A 22,941-nucleotide genomic window follows, 5' to 3' on the forward strand; every position below is an offset into this window, starting at 1 on the left:
GGCACGGACCGCGGCGCGGCCGGGAGCGCTCGGCGGCGGGGCCGCGGTGAGAAGGCTCGGGCTGATTGTCGCGACAGCGGTGGTAGCTTCTGCCTTTTCCTCTGCTCTCGCAGCCTGCGTGTTTTTAGTTGAAACTTAAGGAATGTGGAAGTGTCGGGAAATGTGTCTGACCGAAGCCCGGTGCCCGGCCCGCTGCTCTTCCGGGCGGTGCGGGCTCTCCCTCGGCGGGCGGGTAAGGACGGCCCGGAGCGGAACGTGGGGCCTGCACAAGGGTACTGTCCCCACATCGAAATGAGTCAGTTTCTGGGAACACGTTCCTTAGGCAGTACTTTTCAGTAATTCATCCCTGTCTACCTTAAGGAAAACTGAGCGGTGGAATGAGTCCTGCTTTCGGTCCTTGGGACGGCCTGTTTGCTTAATGACAGTGACAGGGTCCTCCTGTCCTTAAGGAGGAGACTGACTAATGCTTTCAGTCTCTTATGTTAAGAGAAACGTGGATTATAGTAGAGGTGTGACAATGTCGAATGTTAGGCTATATTTACGTGTCCAGAAAAAGAAGTTTCTTAGAATGGAATAGTCTAGTTGGAAGGGATGTACAAGAATCGTTTAGCCCAGCTGCCTGAGCACTTCAGGACTGACCCAAAGGTAAAGCAGGTTGGGGGCACTGTACAGATGCCCCTTACACACTGACAGGCTCAGAGTATCATCAGGCTTGACCAGGCTCTCTATAAAGAAATGCTTCCTGATGGTGAATCCAAACCTCCCCTGGCACAGCTTTGAGCCATTGCCACACATCTATCACTGGATCCCAGGGAGGAGAGATCAGCACCTCCCTCTCCACTTCTCCTCCTCAGGAAGCTGTAGAGAGCAAGGACGTTGCCCCTCAGCCTCCTTTTCTCCAACCTAGACAAGCCCAAAGCCCTTAGCAGCTCCTCACAGTGTCCAGTCCTTCCACCATCTGTCTTGCCTTCTGCAGACACCTTCAAGGACCTTCCCATCATTCTGAAATGGTGGAGCCCAGAGCTGCAGCCAGCACTCAGGGGGAGGCCCTGCCCCAGCGCTGGGCACGGAGGGCCAGTCACCTCTTTGGATGGCTGGTGACGCCGAGTTTGGTGCACCCAGGATGGGTTTGCTGCCCTCCTGGCTGCCAGGGCACGCTGCTGGCTGCCGTGGAGCCTGCTGCCAGCCAGCACCCCCAGAGCCCTCTCTGCAGCCCCAGAGCTGCCCCTCTCCCAGCTTAGCCTCGTGTCTGGCATTTCTCTATCCCAGGTGCAGAATCTGGCTTTTTGACTTGTCATTTGCATGTCACTGGTGATGGCCCAGTGCTCCACTGTATCCAGATCCCTCTCTCTGCAAGGACCCTTGTCCCTCAAGAGAGTCAACAGCACCTTCCAGTTTGGTACAGCAGAAGTCAGACTGTTTTCCTTACCAACAGTAACCATTTTTTATTTTACTAAATTGTTTTTCAGATACTAAAACTTTTTTTTTTTTTTTTTTTAATCCATGATAGGCACACTTTACAGAAACTGGATGAAGTAAACCACCTATTATTAGCTGCTTGCTGACTTTTGTGATCAGCATGCATAAGGATTTTTGTCATATTGATAAACCTGTCTGCAAGCTTCATATCACAGAGTAACCCTGATTTGGTTTGGAAGGGACCTTTAAATATCATCTAGTCAACCCTCATACTGTGGGCAGGAACACCTTCCACTCTACCAGATTGCTGAAAGCCCCATCCAACCTGGCCTTCAACACTTACAGGTCCCCATTGGGCATCCACAACTTCTGTAGCCAACTTGTGCCAGTGCCTCACCACCTTCGCTGTAGAAAAATTTTTCTTTATGTCTAATTTAAATCTACCCTTTTTCAGTTTAAAACTCTTGCCCTTTGTCCTGTCACTACTTCTTAGCAAAATTTTTCCCTCTGTCTCTGTGATAAGCCCCCTTAAATACTGCAAGACTGCAATGAGCTCTCACCAAGGCCCTCTCTTGTCCAGGCTGAACAATCTCAGCTTTTTCAGCCTTTCCTCAAGGAGAAGTTATTCCAGCACATCGATAATGTTTGTGGCCCACATCTAGACTAGCTTAATCAGGTCCATGTCACAGAATCACAGTCAGAATCACAGAATTTATTAGGTTGGAAAAGACCTTTGAGATCATCAAGTCCAACCCATGACCAAACATCACCTTGTCAACTTGACCATGGCACTGAGTGCCACATCCAGTCTTTCCTTAAACACCTCCAGGGACAGTGACTCCACCACATCCCTGGGCAGCCAATTCCAGTGTCCAATCACCCTTTCTGTAAAGAAATTCTTCCTAATGTCCAACCTAAATCTTCCCTGGCACAACTTAAGACTGTGTCCTCTTGTATTTCCTGAAGTGAGGACTCCAGAGCTGGATGCAGAAATCCAGGTGGGGTCTCACAAGTGTGGAGTAGAAAAGGGCAGTCATGTCCCTTGATCAGCTGGGACACTGCTCTATATGCTCAAGTCCAATTTTTCACATACCAGTATCCCAAATTTCTTCTCCACTTAATCTGTTTACCATCCAGCCTGTACAGATGGTGTGGATTTCCCCGACCCAGTGCTAAGGTAAAAAATCAAATCCAGAAGAATTATACATCTAAATCAAAAGACCACATCTGTGCAGAAACTAAGCCCAAGAATTTTTTTTAAAGGAAGCAGTTTGAGAAACTTGTGGAAAGTTAGGATCAAAAAATGACAGCAGTTAAACAGCATTAGTTCACACAAGCAATACCCAAGATTTCTGAGATACGGGCAAAAATATCTAGAGTTATTCATGATTCGTATGCAGATGAACCTCTCCATCTTTTTAGAAAAAGAGAGTTTTATTATGGAGAGTTTTGTGGAATCAAAGAAATGTAGCTTTCTGAGAGTAAGAAAGTAGTTGCCAGTTGCGGCCCTGATCTAGGACATAAGACAAAAGAGGGTGGGCCTTGGCCAGCAGAAATTCTTTTCTGTAATGCACTGAGCAGAACTAAGAGAAAACTGTGTGTGTGAGGAAGGTAAAGAACGTACATATCTTCTCAGAGCTAGTAAATCTATGTTCAACCTTCACAAAAATTCTTAAAACTTTCTTGATAAATCAGTGGTTTCTTTTCCTGCTTACAAACAATTAAATTCAATCAAGTCTCTGCATAATTCCTTTGGGTTTCAGAGTTTGGAGAGTATTTCGGAATTCCAGAACAAAGAGTGCTAAACTTCATGATTAACGGAGAAGAAATCTGACACTTACCATTTCCTATTTTCAGGGAACAATTTTGTCTCCTTTCAGTCATTCACAGGCCTTTTAGAATAATCACAGGATAGTAGTTAAAGAACAGTTTGCTGTAAGGTTGTCAGTATGGGATATGATAGAGAATGAACACTCCCACTGAAATCAAGAGGGTCTTCTTCTGTGAAGACGGCTGTGTAAAAGGCTTTCAGATGCTGCAACTGGAACTATATTTTTCACTGCATTGTCTGAACTCCGTATCTTAGAGTTGCATTGAAAATATCTAGTCAAATATGTCTACTTTAAATGAACTCTCTGCTGTGGTTCATTTCTCTTCCTTTGTGTACGCCCCTGCTCTCCCACACATGTATTTTTAGTTCTGCCCATCCTGTCCTTCTTCTGTGACTTCCAATTACTTGCTATCATCTGTTAACAATTTGCAAGTATTTGCTTTATGTCAAGGCATGAGAAAACAAAATTGGGAAAACACTCTTCCCCAAAAATGGCCTCTACTTCTAGCCATCAAATTAATACCTGAAAAAGTCTGATTGCCCAAAACCCCTCCAGAATTTTCTTATGTAACTGAAATAAGATACTTCTGTGAAAAATCACTGGTAGATAGACTGAAAAACACTACTCTGCTGGTATAATGTAAGTATCCTTGTAATAAGAACTCTATCTGTCGTAAAAATACCCAGTGACATAGAAGAGGGATTTTCTTTCCCTGGGAGTGCTGGTAGCTTGCTGTCCTAGATGTTCAAGGATTTCTGGAGTCAGGAAAAAGCTTTTTATCAACGTCCTAGGGGTGGCACAGAGAGACTGAGTGGCACCTCACAGATGCATAAGATGTCATGATCTGGGCAGCTGTTACAATTTAATCTCAAAATGTAAAGCTGTTACTGGTTTACCTTTAATACTCAGGGGAAATGTTAATTTTCATTTAATCAAAGGTTGGAGAACATGACAGTCTGCTGGTGTTTTAATCACTTGCAATAGATAATACAGAAAAGGTCATTACAGAAATTTCCAAAAGATCTCTGCCATTTGCTAATGTATGAGGGCTCCAAGTATCAAAAAAATTAACACTGTTTTCTGAATTTCTGTTAGTTTACATTATCTCCCAAGAGTTTTCACACAGTCTCAGAAACACAGCTGTGTAACTTCTCTTTTACTGTGACTTAATGTTTTTTCCTATTTATGTGTATTTTGAGGGAGATCTAAACAATCTGTGCTGAGTGGTTTTTATAGGACTACAATTACGAAGTCCAAATACAGCTCAAAAGAACCACTGGGAGAGCAGAAATGTTTTTCAAATAATTAAAATTCTGTATTTGATTATTATCAATCTGTGACTGCAATAAAGTATTGCCACTGCTAGTAATGGGACATAAGCCTTGTACTAAGTTTCCAAGGCATCAGAACAGAAGCTTGTCAGATTTGCACTGCCTGAATGTTCTTTGATCTGCTTGCAGCTTTGCTTCGCTTCCTTTAATTGTGAGAGCAGTTTTGACAGGTTTCCTATGGCTAATTTATTTTTCTTGTATTAATTGTTTTCTGAAATGCAGACCTGGAGCTGGACACAACTGGTTTAGCAAAAAAGGCAAAGAAACTACCTAATACATGTGGCAGGTACTGTATATAGTAAAATCAGATGTAAGAGCTGCAGATTAGTGAAGAAAAAGCAAGGTGTAAAGTTGTGTTAGCAAGCATACAGAAATAACTCCAAGAGAACCACAGAGGAGTGAAGGAGCAGCTGTCAACACAAGCATGACATTCGTCCTGGTGAGGGACTCCAGATGCTGACGACTCACTGTAAACCCATCCCCCTCACCTGAGTGAGACCATGACCTTGGGGCCTAGGGAAGGAGGGAAGAGAGGTGACACAATACCAGGAGAATGGTAGAAACTAAGAAGTGTGTGTGGAGGAATTAATTATTTGTATAATAAATAATAAAACTTAATAATGGTAATTCAGCATAAACATGTAGTTTCTGTAATAATTACATCTGAATTAATAATTATTGAATGAGACTGTTAGGATTTCAGTTATGTTAACAGTAGATTTTTTACTTTATAAATAAGGTGCATTTCATCTTTGTCATAAATAAGGTTTTAAGTGTAACAAGCTTGGTGTACTGGCAATAAATTTCTGTCTGAAGAATACACATTAACTAGGAAACTTGGAGTTTCGGAACAACCCATGTTATGTTTAAGTGTTAATTTGCTATACTCAGCCATCTGAGAGGAATAATTCATTAGGCTGGTTAATTAAGGTAGGAGTGACACCACAAAAATGATACTGTTATAGCGCTCTTTGTAATAAAACACTATATAAATCTAAAAAAAGAATCACAGCTCTAAATGTTTGGTTTGTAAAGAGCTCTGTATTTGCTACTTTAAAGGAAACAGTTCAACAACATTTCATTCCATATATTTCAAAACTAAAAATATGCTCCTCAAATATTCTTGATGGTATACATTTTTTTGAGGGAGAGTTTTCAGCTGTGTTGTGTATCTATGTTAGACTTCATTGGATAGGTATTTCATGCATTTTTAAAGAAAACATGATTAATGGGGTATCTTGTTTAACAAATCAAACATCACAGTCTAATCCAGTTTGGAATCCAGATCTGCAGTCCAATCTGTGGACCAAAGCAAGGTCAGACTGGGTTGCTCAGGGCTTTATCCAGTTGGATCTTAAAAACCTCAGAGAGCTGATTCTACTAATACTTAGATTCCACTGCCTCATTTACTGAGTCTTGCCACTCATCTTAGTAAGGAGCCTGTCGCTGCCTTCTCAGTAACCTTCTTGTGGGTGCTAGGAGGCTGCTAGTAGGTACTCCTGAACCCTCTCTCCAGTCTGAATAAGCATGGTTCCATCTGCCTGTGGCAGTGTCTCTTCTCCAGCCGCCGGTCATCTTGGTCACTCCCTTCTAAGCCTGCCCCAAATGATCAATGCCTGTTTTGTACTGGAGGGCCAGTACTGGCCACAGTATGCAGATGTGGCCTAAGAAGTGCCTAATACAAGGGGACAACTGTTTTCACTGATGTAGTGGCTACCGTCCTGTTAATATGGCTCAGGATGTTAGTGGCCACATGCTGGATGGTGCTTAGCTAGCTGTAGACCAGTTCTTCCCAGTCTTCTTTGGCAGAGCTTCTGCCTTGCTGGTCTGTCCCCAGCTTCCACTACTGGAAGCAGCTGGTGTGTCCTGGGTGCAGGACTTTGTACCTGCCTTTGCTGAATTTTGTCAGCATCCTGCTTAGCCCCTTTTCCCACCTGTTCCTGCAGAACTCCACCTCCTGCCCCTAAGGCCATCCACTCAGGCCACACGGTTTGTTGTTACTCACAGAACTGATGAGGGTGCACTCTCTCTGCTACCAGGGTTATTCACAGACGCTAGAAACAACAAAGCGCCAGGACAGACCCTGGAAAAACACACTCGTTAATGGCTTTTGGTAGGGTACAAAACGCTGAGCACTACACTTCAATTCCAGCTGGTTTTTCACCCACCTCATTGTCCACCCATCCACCAGATGAGATACCAGAGGAGGTACAAAAATTCTGTGGGAGACCATGTCAGATGTCCTGCCGAAGTCAGTATACTATAACTTCTTCCTCTTGTGAGTAACCATTTCATTTTGATACAAAGTATTACACTTGGGAAGTAGTTACCCACTAGTACTAAAGAAATTCTGTATCAAACTCAGAAGAAAGGATTTAGATCTCCAAGGAGCATACCTGACAGCAACTCTCTGGACGATTTAAGGCTTTAAAAGCCTCTTTAAAGAATTTATAGTGTTTGAAAAGAATGCTGAGAAATATGAAAGATTATTTATTGGCATGATCATTTGGATTTGTTTGAAACAAGGTTTTGATTACTGTTCAGTCACCACAAGGGTTAATTCTACACTCACTAAGCAAGAGTTAGGATTTTAATTTATAACTGTAGGCTACATGTGCAAAAAAGATTAATCAGAATACAGTGCAAGTTGTGTTACATGAATATTGACTACTCTGTTAAGATGTGAATAATTAAGTCTGAACAAAGAGGATAAAATGTCATTTTCGAAACAGCAAAATGAGAGCCGCCAAAAAAAAGCGCTTGCCTGTCTTACACAGAATAGCTGTGTAAAGATTTGTATACAAACTAGTGAATCATTGACCCATTATTTCCTTTTCCACTTCTGAGTATGTTACAACTCTTGCACAAAACTACTAGGGCAAGGTTTGGACTTCAGCAAAGATAGCCAAGGAAAGGGGAACAATAATTTCTGTTACTTTCTATTTTTTGTAATCTAAGTACCCACTTCTGTTCTACAAAAGCCGTATCCTAGTAAGAACCTCTGTATGCATGAGAAGTGCCTTTCTATCCATTTCCACCCCTTCTTCAAGAATCTGTTATGAAGTTCAGAGAGGTTTCTAAACAGTCTTTAACAAAGGGATTGTCTTAGTATTCCTGTCTGGAATTCTGAGCTGCTCAATAGTGCCTGTAGAGAGGCTGAACCTTAGGCTTCTCTTTAAACAGGCAGATAAATCATTGCTGCTTTTTTTACATGGTGGCATTGGAGATTACTTATCTCTCTAAAAAGTTGTATTTGCTGGATATGTATTTCATATAATACTGTCCATTTTCCCATGTATTTGCTTTAGGAATATTTATCATCACTTTTTGTGAACTTCTGCCATTCAGAAATCTCTGAACTGTGGAGCTTAAAACAAATAGTGTAGCTTCCAACATCCAAATGCCTTTTGTTGCCAAATTTTGTTTAAGACTGTGGTGCTTTGGCAGACTGAGTTGTTGCCTGGGAACACTGCTGGAGCCCTGAATGTTTCACTGTTTCTGACTACTACAATCTGGAATAGACGTATTACTAGGTTCATTTATGAAGGTTCACATTTCTCAGTGTAGTGAACTTTATGCTCATAGAACTCTATGTGCTAAGCCAGTGCCTTCATACTTAATGGTTAAAGTAATTTATTTTGTTGACTGGGGAGTTTTGGGGCTATATTCCCATTTCCTTACTGTTCCAAAGTACCAAACAACCGTTTGAATATTTTCTAGTGGCTTTACTTGTCCCAATGTAAAACTGTTGAAATGAAACGGGGTTTAAAAACAGGAATCTAAATTTCATTAATGTTTTGGCTGTAGCTCTACTTTCTGCTCACTTTTTCTCTGTGGCCCTTCTGGTACAGCGGTTGAGATGCATCAGCGTCTCCAGAACCTTTAGGAGGAAGGCTCACTTCTCCTTCTGTGGACACGACAGTGAACACTCAGAAAATGGGACAATCTTCTATTTCGGCCAAAACATTGTGTTCTGCTGTAGCTGAGAATCACTGAATCGTATCTGTGGGAAAGGACCTCTGGGTGTTTGGAAGAACAGTACTCAGAACAAGGACAACCTGCAGCCGTTCGCATTCAAGTATCTTAAACAAAACTCAGGCACAGCTCGTTATGAAAGCAGCTGCCTGCTGCCAGGCAGTGAGAGCTTGTTTGTGAGAGATCAGCAAGAGCAGGGCTGCTGCATGGGGGTGGATGAGCTCAGCAAAGTCACCCACAGCCTCAGGGCAGCTGGGCAGGGCAGTGGCAGCAATGGGACGTGTCAGTAGTCAAGCCGTCATCAGGTGACAGCCAGGTAAGGAGCCATGTCCCAGCTCGGTTTGGGAAATAGTTGTGATAGTTCAGGGAAGTGGTGGAGTCACCATTCCTGGGGATATTTAAAAGGTGGACTTGTATCAATTTGTGGCATGATTTAGGGGTGGACTGGCAAAGTTGGATTACGTATTGGGCTCGGTGACACTCAAGGTCTTTTTCAAACTAAGCGATTCTGTGACTGAGGGGGCGGCAGGGGCTGACGGCTCGGGGAGCAGCCAAAACGGGCCTCCTGGGCAGAGGGGTGTGGGGCAGCTGGTCAGGGCCGGTTTGAACAGTGATGCCTGAACGCGGTCTGATGCGACATTCTGAGATGCAATTTGCTCTAGTTATCTTTTTATTATCATTATTCATCTATCCCTCCCTCCTCCCGTGCATTTACGTAAAGGATCTTTCCTTCCTGCCTCTGATTGACAGCCGGAGAAGCTGCCACTGCGTTTCCCTGGGAGGACCGGCCGGGGCTCCCCGCCGGTGCGAGGCGGCGCTCCCCGGGAAGGCGGCGCTCCTCCCGCGGCAGGAGGGGCAGGAGCAGCGGGAGCAGCATGGTGGTGCCGCCGCTGCTGCGCGCCGTCATCATGGGGCCGCCGGGCTCCGGGAAAGGCACCGTCTCCGCTCGGATTATCAAGCACTTCGGCATGAAGCACCTCTCCAGCGGCGACCTGCTGAGGGACAACATGCAGAAGAAGACAGGTGGGAATGGGGACGGGGGTGCGGATGTGTGCGTGGCGACGACGACCCCTGTTCCCGTCCCCGCCCCGCGAGAACGGTCCCCACGCAGCCCGGCGGGAGCTCCCGCGGGACACAGCCCCGCTCCGGGGAAGGGACACACGCTCCTGCCCCCAACCCCTCCTTCCCTCCCTTCGCCCTCCAAGAAGAGAGGGCGCTTCTTTGAGGGGGTTTGCTGCTTCCCAGTCCCACCTCTGTGTGCCCCTCCCACGCAGACAGAGGTTGGATATCTTCAGAGAGCTCTTCTGGAGTCCAGAGGCCACTGAAGTGGGCCTCATATCGGCAGCCGTGGATCCTCCACGAGCTGTCACTTGCCAGCCTCTTCAGGAAAAAGGTGAACGGGGTTATCTGGAGTTATCCCGTTATTCGTGTTTTGTTACACCTAATTTTTTCCTTGTCTCGGTGCTTTTTGTAAGCACCCAGTGGTTTTTGTAGGTGTTTCTAGTAGCTCTGATCGTTTCTTATGGTTTTTCCAGCTGGAAGCATCTTAAAAGGGAAAAATACTCATATTTTTTAACAGGCAGGGCAAGAGGAGGGGTTTTGGACAATCAGATCTTTTCAGGTATTCATTTGATGGCTAGAAGTAGAGGCACTTAGAATTGTTAATTGTTAATTCCAAAATTAGGCCTAGTCCTGAGCTGGTAGGCATAACATAGTGGTACTTTCAAAAAAAACAATGGGCAAAATTTTCAAACTGCATAGCTTAAAAAATTATTATTGTCTTACCAGTTCATATCATGCTTAGGTTTCAGCGTGGTCTGTGCTTACATACAGTGGTGCTTATACTAGGTAAAGATATTAATTATTTTTGCTGTATAGTCCTAGCTTGTCCTCTAGCCTCAGATGAGATGCCACAGTCCCTCTCTCTGGTGGATTTTTGCAATGATGGAAGGTTCCCTTCTGACTTCCACATCTGCTTTTCTATGTGGTGGGGTGAAAAACCTTGTAAGAGCCATCTCAGGCTGCACATGATGAAGTGAGAGTGTTATTATTTCCAGCAACTTCAAGCTGTAAAGTTCTACATTCACTTGTATCACGGTAGTATTATGCTTAGGTAACTGGCAGTCTTAGTTTTGGAATACTCATAAGCATGTTTGAAGGTGAAAATTTATCTCTGTTTTGAAATCAATTGTTACATGATTTGCATCTGTCTTCACAGAAATTCTGTTTACTCAGTAAGGATAATGACTTTGGTACAGTGACTGACTTTACTGTAGTTGATATCCATAAGTTAAGAATTTGCTAGGAGCACACCTGCACAGACATATCTGTTCATATTCATGCTATTTCTATTTGGTTGCACGATCATAAGTTTTTATTTGCAGGGGGTCACAAAACTTCTGTTATGAACTTTCAGTGTAGGACCTAGTGGACAGCCATTCCAAAAAATGAAGGAAATATGTTATTTTACCAAGTGCTTTGAGGTTTTCAATGTTTGCTAAATACTTTAGGTTTTGTGCAAGACCATAGAGCACCAGAACCAAGCTGAAGGTTGTGTGAGAAGAGGAAATTGCAAGTGGAAATATCATACTGCTTGAATTGAGAAAGGAGCCTGAAGTGATGGAGAGAGAAGTGATTACACAAAGAATTCTAGGTGGGTTGGATAGATGAAAGACTGTGAAGGAGAGCAAAGGTGTGAAATGGAAGTTTAGCAGCCACATTAAAATGCAGACTATGAGGAAAGAAGTCAGTGGATGGTTTAGAGGTGAAGTTTGCTCTAAATTAGCTAGAGCAGAATTTACCAGAATCTCCTATAGAGTTTCTTGCTCAAGTAAACCCAGATGAAACTATTGCAATTTCATTGAAAATCAGTCACTAGTTGCAGAAATGTTTTCCAGAGGGTTGAGATGATGTATGAGGTAGCAGGACGAGGTAGTACATTGGAAACAGGAGAACAACTGAGAGGAAACTCAGAGAGCCTTGATAAGTTCAGTCAAGGCAAAGATTCACGAGTTTTGATCACAATAGAAGTGTCCTGCAATTTCCAAGTCTTTGGGAAATGTGTTACACTAAGATGGGCAGTTAAAGCCCTTGGAAAATTAGATATGGTTAATAGTAGTTATACAGTGCAAATTTTGCATTTGCTGTCTTGTGAAAATGTTGAAAAGTCCTGTTGAAAATTTGCAGTTATTATCATGTTCTACGAGAGAGTGGAGAGTCTGTGACCACCTCTCTAATGCTAAGGTAATTATTGTCTGATTATGGCTAGAGCTTATTTGCTGTAATATGGTTAGAACGTGCCAACCTTCAGTAAAACCGTAGAACATGGATACCTGTCATCACCTGGAAAGGAAAGAAATCTGTATTACCTGTAATTCTGAAGACTACCATGCCCGTGGTGGTTTCAGACCCAACCTGAAAAAACCCAGAACTAAATAAAACCTACACAAAACCCCATGAAATCCCACTCCCAACAGCAGGGGTGAAAAAAAGTTATGGCCTAGTATACCAGCCTTTTGTCCTTATATATGACTATTTGGGTACAGTTGTGCCTATTTTTTTCCTTCTGTAATTGTGACTTTCTAACTGACCTGAGTTCTGCAGAGAGGGCCAAAAGTCAGCATTTTTCAAGCTCTGCTGGTCTAAAAATAGTTTGCCATATTCTAAACCTCTCTGAGCCCAGAAACCCATGAATCTTTCCAAAGAAAGTTAGAATCGTTCCCTGTGAACCTTGCCTGGTGCAGGTTTTTAGATCATTGTGGCTAGAGCAACATAAATCAGTAGCAGAGCCAAGCATCAAGTACACATTAAACTATCTAGATGTGATTTATTCCTCCTCCCAACCTACTTTTGCAGGGTACATGGTTCAAAGCACAGTAGAATAATAGAAGAGGTATGAAGAAGAGAGGTAGCGAGAAGAAGAGACACCTTGTAACCAGGCAGATGGTCACCTTCTTTCCAGTTTGTGATGTGCTGGAGGACTCAGACACCACTGACTGACTCTTTTCCACATAGTGAGCATTATTTGAAGTCTGGCCAAGGTGCATAGTGCCTATTTCTAAATGGTCTTTGTACTTTTCAAAGCCTGACTACAGATGTGGACAGGCAGCAAGGGGAAATTGCTCCTTTAGTGCCTTTTTTTTTTCTCATCACCAAAGCTATTGTTTGAGGACAAGTATTGCTTTTCAGTTGCCTCATCTGAGGAAGGGCCTCTGTCCTGTTGCACATTCAGTGCACTGAGTGATGGGACTGACATTTGTCATTGCTTTCTGCTGAAAGTGGTCATATCTTGTGTGGATGTGCCAGCCCACCCCATTTTCTCTTCTGTTTAGTTTTCTGTAACTAGATCTGAACTGACTGCAAGTAAAGGCTTCTGCAGATTCACAACGAAACCAGTCTAGCTGCTCTTCTGGGTGACTTAACATAACTGGGTAATTGTTTTATAAATGGAAGATACGGAAGCTTTGTTCCTAGGACATAACCCAGGCAACTGAATTTCTTCCTGGCTATACCCATGATTTGGGTGAACTACAGCACGCTACTGCCTGCCATATAGTAGTGTTGCGTGATATCTGGAACTATGATGCATAGATGGAATTTTTCTGAGCCAGTGGGATAAATGACTGGTACGAAAGGTTAGGCAGTTCAATGGGAAAATACTAGTGTCTGTGTGTTCCCATAAATAGTGTACAATATCTATAAACATCCTCTTGTAACTCTAGTAATCATAAAAATACATATCTGGCAAGTGTGCCCCACTGCAGACTGCTTTCTTAAATGCCAAAGGCATTTATCTTTGTAATGAAGCCTAAGCATAAGTTAGAAACTAGCCACTAAGCTGAGAAAATAACTTTCTTTTCAGAAGTCTGAGGGCTGATATCTTAATCAATTTCTATTCTCTATATTTCCTATTTTGAAGATTCGTGCCTAATGGCCTCTCCTCATTTTAGTTTTTGGAACTTAATATTATGAATACATACTAGTAAACTTACTCAGAGGATGTGAGGATAGAGGTGTGGTTTGTCCTGTTACGGTCTGTGAAACTATAGATGGATCAAATTAATCTGATAAATATTTGCATGGTCAGATCCTAGCTGATTGTCCATTTTTTTAAGACAGGCAAGCACGCTGTCTGTCTTCTTTACAACTTCTCTGTGTCATCCTGATCAAAACAACTTTTTTGCAGGCTTGTGGGATTTTTTTCACTTGCTGGGGGTCAGAGATAGTGTAATGCAACTTCTCTTACTTTCGCAGAAGTTGGAATCCTTGCCAAGTCCTACATTGATCAAGGGAAGCTTATTCCAGATGACATCATGACACAACTAATGCTGAATGAGCTAAAAGGTCTAGACCGGTACAACTGGTTATTGGATGGTAAGTTAGCATGCTAGATGTCACTACATGTGGAGAGAAAATCTGCTCTGGAAGACTTGGAACTGCTTTGGTTGCTTGCTGCCAGCTTGTTGTAAAACTTTCAGCAGATAGTCTGCCCCAGTTTCTTTGGCTGAAATATACTTTGGGTGCATCCTGCCTTCAGAACATTACAGGGATATTTAACTCATGTTGAAAAGGATAGTTCAACACCTCAGTAAAATTTCTGGCAATTCTGGTATTTTTTATGATAATTTATATGGTATTTCCCCTTTGAAATATGCATTGAGAAGTTTCTTTTTTAAAGACTTTTCTTATTAAAGTCCTTAGGAAACGGAAAATTTTTGAAGGATGGGGCTTTGGAATTATTTAAATAGGAAGGTAGGCATGTGATGCAGTAACAGGGTAAGTATGGAAATGTACTGTAGCAGTGTGGAGTGTAATAAAAACCATTGCTCAAATGCCCTAAAAGGTGTCCTTCATTTGCTGTTTGATTCTGTTCTCCAGAGTGAACTGTTTCACAGTTCTGCAGTGTAAGATCATTGTTTCAGCATTCACAGTTAGAGAGAAAATGCATTTGCTGCTGTCTTCATGAACTGGATGGCTCTTGTTATTCCAGCCCATGGGACTACAGTTGGATGCATACCACAGAAATAGCGTCTAGGCTGGATGCGTGTTTCGTCAGACTCTAGTCCCAACCTGTCTCAGTAGTTAAAACTAGAAAGTTATTGGTGAGGCATTTTTATTTAGAGGGAGTGAAAAGTCCACAGTGATCTCTGTCCCTTAGTGCTTTATTATAGTTGCTCCTACATAGAGTGATCTGTTCTGGTGGCTTTCGTCACAGTTGGGTTCCTCCCTGAGATAAAGGCTTCATTCCCACAGTGAACAGCACAATGAAACCTAAACAATAAAGCAACAAACTGCAGATACTGGTTTTTTTTTCTTTAGTTCCAGGTCCAACGTACACATAGTTCCAGTCTTATGGATCTGGATGTGCAGCAGTACAGCTGTGCCCACTGGCACCTCTCAGCAGGATGATTGTGTTGAGACCATACGAGAATAGATCAATTTCTGTTGCATGTTAACATGCTCCTGCCTTTAAACTTTTGGAGCAGAAATTTTGTCTGCATCAGCATTTGTAATGAGACGCAGTGAATTGCACTGGGGATAGCTCTGGCATAATGGACTTTGCAGGAACAACACTGTTCTGTTGAAATATGTTAACCTGAAATCTTTTGTTTGGTAACTGCAATGCAGAACAAATAGATGGGGTCAGCTAGCTCAATTCTGAACTGCTTGCATGTTCACTTAGCCAAATACCTGTTTACTGCCTTAAGATAGGTTGGTGGCTTCTAGAGTCATAGCAGACATAGCAGTCTTAGCTGTATGTGTCTGTGGGTATAATCTATTTAGATTTATGTGCTGTATAATTTAGGGCACTTTTCTCTGTGTTCCTGGAATTTTCATAATTCAACACATCTTGCAGATCTTTTTCTGTATTGAGAAAACACTGTATGTAGAAAATGCTGGTTCAATTTCAATGAAATGCTTTTGTAAAGACACTTCAATTCGTTGAGGAATTTTCTCATTATTCAGTCCCAAAGCAAACTCATTTTGCAGCTGCATAACTTAGAAGTGTGGTGGCTGCTAATAGTAAGAAAGAATTGCAGTTCTTGAATAGCAAGCGTGGTGGCTTGCTAATAGTAACAGTGTTCAAAAGCAGTGTTGAAGACCTGCCTCTTCCTCTGCTCTTAACATTTAGAAGCACTTCCATGAGATAATGTGAATGTGTGAGAAATAGGATGAGGGCAGCTCATGGCTGTGATGCAAACCAGGTGCAAGAGACTTAACGCACAAGCAAGCACTTGGTCTGAGTTTATTAACTGTCTTTTTTAAACACTTTTCCTTACTCATGCACTGGACAGATCAACCAATGTTATGCAAGTGTTTTTTAAGTTTGTACATATTGGTACTTGCCTTTATGCAGAAGTTTACTTGTACAGCATGATGCAAATTACAAGCTACTGAAGAACATTGAAACTATGCTAGAGCTTTCTGAGGAGAGGCATTGCTCCAGTGAATATAGGATGCAATAGCATGTTCTGCAGGAGCTTTGACTGCTGAAGGTCTTGTGCTCAATTTTTCATTTTAAATTCTTTGTGGAGACTTTGGCTTTCTTGTTTTGTTCCCACTACACCCCTCCTAAGTTCAAGCCATAGAGTAGGGAGCCACAGAGTTCATGGGGCAAAATGCAGCATCTTTAAAGTGAAGAGACAGGTTCCTAATCAGCCTGAGTATTCTCACAGTCATCATATCTGAGAACAGTTTGATATACTAAAACTTTTAGAACCCTTCTAAGTCCTGGACTGCCTCTGGTAAATACATTTTGTTTACTGTGACTGAATAGAAGGGGTTTGTAATGGCCACCACCTTAACCCAGACCTACACAGCTATGAAAGTAAGAGACGTCACAAATGTTTCTAGGTTGTTCAGACTTCTGAGTGAAACTTTTCACTGGAGCCTTTATTATTCTAAATGTGTACACAGTGCTTTTTTGCAGTGTAGTGGTATGTGGTACATATGAATATGGGGTCTTTCTGCAATTATTGTTGCACTTTTGTGAAGATGATTAACTGAAATGAAGAAATGAAAGCTGGGAGACATTTAACAACTTTAAATGCCATGACACACTGAAAAATATTGGAAAATCTGATGTCTCTTCAGTCTTTATACAATATGACAATGATTCTGGGTTTTTTTTTTCTGTCTAACAATTATTTTCTCTAATGACTCAACCAAGTAATTTTTGCTATAACTCTCCTTTTGGAATTTTATGAAGTTGTTTCTTTTAAAAAGGTTTCCCCAGAACAGTTGCTCAGGCAGAAGCCCTTGACAAAGAATGTCACATAGATACTGTGATTGACCTAGATGTGCCATTTGAGACCATAAAGTGTCGGCTCACAGCACGCTGGATCCACCCTGCCAGTGGCAGAGTCTACAATCTTGAATTCAGTCCTCCCAAAGTGCAGGTAAGCAATATGCATTGGTGTTGGCACTAAAAAAGTGCTGCATTGCTTTTGCTAGCTGCAGTAAAATACTGTTTCAGCAGCTCAGAAGGAAAAGGCTCATTTTGTTTCTTGGGAGCACAGAATCTTTCTGATAACATGCTGCTGGTATGAGGGTAGTGACCTGGTAGAACCTCAAGCTGGTGGACAACATATTTGTCCCCTGCAGAGCAGAATGCCATGGTGTTTTGTAAGCTCTTGTTAAAGCTGTTCACTCATCTGGAATACTGTCTGCATTGCACACTGGCACAGGATCTGGGTATGGTCTAAGCCTGTTTGCAGCCTGTACAGTCCAAATTGTAGCTTTTTTTCCCCTCCTCTAGAGGAGTCATGCTTTATATATAGGAAACACCAAATCATCAGTCAGAGGAATCCACTGAATGCTTTTCCTGTGTTTATATTTAACCAGGATGGATAGTTTCAAGGGAAGAGCTGCTGTACTGCAAAACTTGATGTAGAAACTTTCAAATCAGGGAAGGTTTTCAACAGATTTAACAGCTTATGGCTTGAGATCTCCTAAAGAGGAATTTGAAGATAAAGACTGTACATTGTTACCTTAATTTTTTTTAAGAACAAGAACTTGCTTTAGTGCAACTCAGCTTAAACTGGATTTCATCTTTAAGTCCAAATAACTTAGCGGTTGTGGCATCGCATTTCACCTGGAAGCTCTATTAAGTAACATCAGAAGCACAGCAGGCCCTGTAGTTTTTGGATTTCAGTGTTGCAGGAAAAGAGGCGAACATTGAAATACCAGGTAAGCACTGGAAGTGCGCAACTGAAAAATTGTCTTTGTTTTGTCTAAAACAAAGTGTTTAAAATCATGGTTATTTTCAATTGTGGAAGAGCACAGGCAAGATGGAACGAAGAATTATCAGACTTATCAAAGAGTAGGCTTCAGCTGCCAGAGCTTTGCTACTGGGAACTGCTTTATCTTTCACTAATTAGCAGGCTTACCACAACACAGTGGACTGCAATATTTAAGTGAAAACATGAAATAGAGCTAAACAGGTGAAATATGGTTGTCTCTTTTGTCTTAATAGACCTGCAAAATGTTTACTTAGTAGGAACAAAAGTTCACACATTAGGTCCCTACCTCTGTAGGCAAAGCTCAAGCTGACTCTTACGCAATTTTTTTGTACAGCTGTGGCTAAATGATAACTCTTCCATTTCGCAACTTAAAATCAAAGGCCATTAACTCCTTTGCCCATTTTAGTATTGTCAAATGAAGGTCCAGTTGGTCTCTTATCGCCTGTTATACAGGAATGTATTGCCAACAATATTGTTTTCCCTTGTACATGAGGGTTTTTTCTACATATTCCCCATATTCTACGAATGCTCCAGAGGACAAATTAGTCACATTACTTATGATCTAATGGTCATTGGCAATACTGAGAAAATATTTTTAACTACAGACTGTTTTACCGGAAAGTCAAGAACTTACATTCAAGATAAGAACACAGGTAGGAGCCTATCTCTTTATAAGCAGAAATCTACACCCTGATTAAGTGGAAATTGATCATAATTTAAATAGAAAATCACACAAAACATGCTTAAACAGAAGTAAGAAATACACTCCAGTGTTTGTTTTTAACCATGATTAGGGCATTGATGACATTACTGGGGAGCCACTTGTTCAGCGCGATGATGACAAGCCAGAGACTGTCAGCAAGAGGCTGCAGGCTTATGATGCACAAACAAAACCTGTTCTAGAATATTATCGGTAAGTAGTAAAATCTGTTCTTCCACATTCTAAAATATTACTGTGCATTAGCACAGTGAGGAACAGATCTCTCCAGTTACAGAATATATTATACCACAACAGTGAGCACAGTGTGAGTAGCTGTGTAGCTTTCATTAACTCAGTAAGAAATCAGCTCAGTAGAATGAGTATGGTTTTCCACCATTACGAGACCTTCTGGACCCTGTGTGGTAAAATAGCCTGTTACTGCAGCCAGCCATATTTAGCTTTATAAAAAATGCTATGCATTGTTCAATACATCATAGCACTGTTCTGACCAACAACAGCTCTGGTGGGAAGGTAACAGAGACAGTTCCTTTTTTTGGCAAGAATTTACAGTATTTTGTTTTCTGGATGTGTAAGTAGAAGCCCTACTAACAAGTGCAAGGGGTCAAGAAGTGATACACAAATGGAGAAGCTGTAAATGAGGATTTAAATGTGGCTGTTCTAAGAACAGGACTGTGATTGGACCCAGCTAGCAAGACTCTTCAGGAATAAGCAGCTAATTCAGAATTATCATTTGCATTGTGGAGTGACAACAAATTACTAGTTTTTTTAAGACTCAAAATTATACACCATGGTTCTCTTAAGGTAAAGCTGCAAGTATCACACTGCTAATATACAGATATTAGTAGGTCACCATGTAGAGCTTTAATTTTACCTTGCCTAGACAAAGAAATCAGACTCTGACAATCAATGAAATGACCACCCTTTCTGTATTTCCATATTCACCACTCTTCATTGTATTCTCCCAGGACTGTTGAGCAGAAAACTAGAAGCTCCATCTTTGGTGTGGTCAGGTTTTAAAGAAGTTTTTCTAGATTGACAACAATATTCTTAATTTTGTTAGATTTCTGAGGTGAAAATGCCTCAGAGCACCACAGCAAGATAGAGGCCTAAGCTGCTGTTATTACTGATAATAACATACTTGACAGAAAAAACAAGCTCCTACAACTAATTCAGAATAACTTACATGTGCCTGGTTATCTTGCTTGTCCTGATGCACATTCCTTGATCCATGAGGTGCAACTTTACAACACCTGGGTTAGTCACAGTCATCTGGATGACAGCTGTACACCACGTGCTATGTGATAACATTGCTACTTATCTTTACCCTACTTGTGATTAAGTGCTCTGCAGACAGACATCAGTTTTATGTTCTGATGTGGCCAAGAGCCAGCTGTTTGAGGAACAGAGTAATGAACGTCCAGCCTGCATTTCCAATGCTACAGCCGTTCTTGATGTTACACCACATGCATATTTTCACACTCCTGCCAGGGTAATCTTCAAGTGAGGTGGAGGAACAATCAAACAATTTGACAACTGTAATATTTTCTTCTTTTTCTTCCTTAGGAAAAAAGGGTTATTGAAATCCTTTTCTGGAACAGAAACCAATAAGATCTGGCCACATATCTATGCTTTCCTTCAAACCAGGTTGCCAGATGTGAGCCAGAAAGATGCTGCCATTCCCAGGTGAAAATAGGTCAAACTTCTGCTCACCTGTCATAGCTCACTACTGATTACATGAGACTCAGCAATCAAGAATTTGCCCACGTAGTTACCAGACTCATCAATAATTAAAGTCCAATGTTGTCCTTAACTTACATTATGGTAAAATTTTGTTGCCTGTGGTTATCACTTTAATGCTGTATTTTTTTATATTAAATATACCTAATTTTAAAAATACAATAACTGTCTTTAACAAAACCAGGTACTCTTGTGTCTCTTATTTGGAAAATACATTTGCAAATATTGACTGGTGAAGGAAACACATTTCAGAATACAGCTTAATTAGAAAGCACATAGACTATTTCCTCAGTCAGTAAATTAAGCAATGGTAAGGACATGAAAGCACATTTCTTGAACATGTGCCTAAGCTGGAGCTAGCCAGAAGCTGTGAAGAACCATGACCACTGGTCTGCAAAAAGCCATTTCAGACCAGAGCTGGTGTGTATGGAAATTGACCTTATGAAAGAGTTACCTTCTTATATGTTTGCTTGCACAGATGTGAGTTGATTTTGCTCACCTTAAATTACACTTAGTACCAGGGAAAATTACCTAAACAAGTATGTTTATACTTTGCCCTCAGAGCAACTATCTTGCAGGCATGGAAACAGAGTTTCAATGATGTGTAACATGTTTGGTAAAGCCTCTGTCTTTGTGTGACCCTGTAAGACTCTATCAGGAAAAAGACAGCAGATAACAGATTAAGTGTAATCTAGTAAACCTGTAGCTAGATGATCTTGACCAGCGAATGTGTCTTCTCGACTGTCTTTGAAAACAAGTGCTCACTGATGCCAGTGCCAGGGCTTCCAGTGGTCAAAATATTAACATTGGCATATTCCTGTAGCAATTTTTATTGTAGCAATTGGACTGTTTTTCATGAGATTCTTGTCTTTGACCAGCTCTTGTGTTTATTCATTAGATAACTGGAAAGACAAACTTCCACAGTCCACACTTTTTAACAGCCCAGGTACTGCAGCCATTGCTATTTTTCAGTGAATTCACCCAGCCTTTTTTTAATGTTCATCAGATTGGGAATTTTAAGAGTCAGCAAAACCTGAGGAACAAACAACTACGTCTAGATAATGTCTGAAGTAGCTGTGTCCTAGTAATGCAGATTTCAATCTTCTTTAGCAGTGACTGTCAACAGCTACAGAGCTGGGGTGTTGACATACCTTGGACTGCATGTGCACACCCAGTTTTAGCATTATGAATACTGAGACACATTTGAGTCTAAAAAAGAGATGGTCTCTGTAGAATTTACTGTAAAGTTTTCCCATTGCTATAAATGAACAATATGAGCAGCAGCTATCACTACAGCCAGTCTTCCTTTCATCTAAAGAAACCTTGCCAAGAAGGCTGGCCACTTCTACTGTCCTCTTGAGGAAATGTTTATATATTACAGTCAGAAACCCTGACTTGCTGCTTGTATTTTTGCATTTTGATTTCAATAAAAAACAGTGAAATTTTTTTTTTTTGCCAGCATACATAAATTTCAGTGAGCCAGAAGGAGCAGGGGGAGGGAATCTCATTATTTCACACCTGCACCATCCAGTTTTATCCCCTTAGAAACTTAAAAAATAACTTCTACTGTATAACAGTTGCTAGATCAATGGCTCTACTGCTAAGGGTAGCAGTTGCAAGTCACTGTACTACATTTCCTTAAGTACCCTTGCATACAACATTCAGTTAAAAAACAACCTGAAGTTACTAGTTTTCCTTTAAGTTTCCCTTAATAGTTAACTATTAAAGAGAAGGCAGTGTTTACTTATCCTTTCTGGAGTATTTGTCAAACTTAACCAGATTCAGTAGAATTTTGTAATTTTTATCTCCACTTTGCATGTGGGACAGAAGTGCTCCTTGCTCTCTTCAGTCTGTCTGCAAAAGGCAGCTAGAGAGCAGAAGTCATATGAAAAACTACTTCTGAGTGGATCTGCTATTGTGTTGGTACTAATACTCTGGTACATTCTCCAGACTTAGACTTTTCCGTATCTTGACTGTAGGCAAAGCTGAAAATTACTGGATTCTATTTCACAGAATCATAGAATCATTAAGGTTGGAAAAAACTTCCAAAATCATTGAGTTCAAACTCTGACCATCACCACCCTGTCAAATAACCCACAGCACTAGGTGCCATGTCCAGTCATTTCTTGAACACTTCCAGGGATGGTTACTCCACCACCTCCATGGGCAGCCCATTTCCAAAGCCTGACAATCCTTTCAGTGAAAAAAGACCTCCTGATGTCCATCCAACCTGAACCTCCCCTGGCACAGCATGAGGCCATTTCTTCTTGTCCTGTCACTTGTTGCCTGGGAGAAGAGGCCAACCCCCACCTGGCTACACCTTCCTTTCAGGCAGCTGTGGAGAGTGATAAGGTCCCCCTGAGCCTCTTTTTCTCCAGGCTAAACACCCCCAGCTCCCCCAGTCACTCCTCACAGGACTTGTGCTCCAGACCCTTTCCCAGCTCCGCTGCCCTTCTTAGACATGCTCCTCCAGCACCTCCATGTCCTTCTTGGAGTAAAAGGCCCAAAACTGACCACAGGATTAGAGTTGTGGCCTCACCAGTGCTGCGTACAGGGGGACAATCCCTGCCCTGGTCCTGCTGGCCACACTGCTGCTGGTACAGGCCAGGATGCCATTGGCCTTCTTGGCCACCTGGGCACACCCTGGCTCATGTTCAGCTGCTGGCACCAGCACCCCCAGGTCC

The 22,941-nt window shown here is 41.8% G+C and overlaps 1 protein-coding gene and 1 long non-coding RNA gene across 7 annotated transcripts; both read left to right on the plus strand.

Moving 5' to 3' along the window:
- The first annotated feature begins 8 nt into the window (after positions 1-8).
- On the plus strand, positions 9-4,906 carry LOC121657318. Its single transcript, XR_006013564.1, has 2 exons — positions 9-232; positions 4,805-4,906. It is a non-coding gene; the product is annotated as an uncharacterized LOC121657318 (long non-coding RNA).
- Positions 4,907-7,963: 3,057 nt separating this feature from the next.
- On the plus strand, positions 7,964-21,703 carry AK3 (adenylate kinase 3). Of its 6 annotated transcripts, none has more exons than XM_042053963.1 (7): positions 7,964-8,105; positions 9,308-9,580; positions 13,811-13,930; positions 16,784-16,956; positions 18,405-18,452; positions 18,594-18,712; positions 20,084-21,703. In XM_042053963.1, the coding sequence occupies exons 2-7, from the start codon at positions 9,433-9,435 to the stop codon at positions 20,205-20,207; spliced, it is 732 nt and encodes a 243-aa protein (XP_041909897.1). In that variant the 5' UTR covers positions 7,964-8,105; positions 9,308-9,432; the 3' UTR covers positions 20,208-21,703. The 6 variants fall into 6 exon arrangements, with proteins under 6 accessions (XP_041909897.1, XP_041909893.1, XP_041909895.1 ...); XM_042053959.1 differs by lacking the exon at positions 7,964-8,105 and adding an exon at positions 8,702-8,873; XM_042053960.1 differs by lacking the exon at positions 7,964-8,105 and adding an exon at positions 8,887-8,962.
- Positions 21,704-22,941: the final 1,238 nt, after the last annotated feature.

The sequence above is a fragment of the Corvus kubaryi genome, unplaced genomic scaffold (assembly GCF_017639235.1).
Source record: "Corvus kubaryi isolate FWS band 111438036 unplaced genomic scaffold, C.kubaryi_AGA036_p1.0 split1-37296, whole genome shotgun sequence".
In the NCBI taxonomy this organism is placed as follows: Eukaryota; Metazoa; Chordata; class Aves; order Passeriformes; family Corvidae; genus Corvus; species Corvus kubaryi.

Excerpts from the sequence above, each read along its gene's own strand:
- AK3 (XM_042053963.1), top strand. The coding sequence starts at position 9,433 with ATGGTGGTGCCGCCGCTGCTGCGCGCCGTCATCATGGGGCCGCCGGGC. Across the intron at positions 13,931-16,783 it reads GTACAACTGGTTATTGGATG|GTTTCCCCAGAACAGTTGCT; the intron begins GTAAGTTAGCAT and ends TCTTTTAAAAAG. Across the intron at positions 18,713-20,083 it reads CCTGTTCTAGAATATTATCG|GAAAAAAGGGTTATTGAAAT; the intron begins GTAAGTAGTAAA and ends TTTCTTCCTTAG.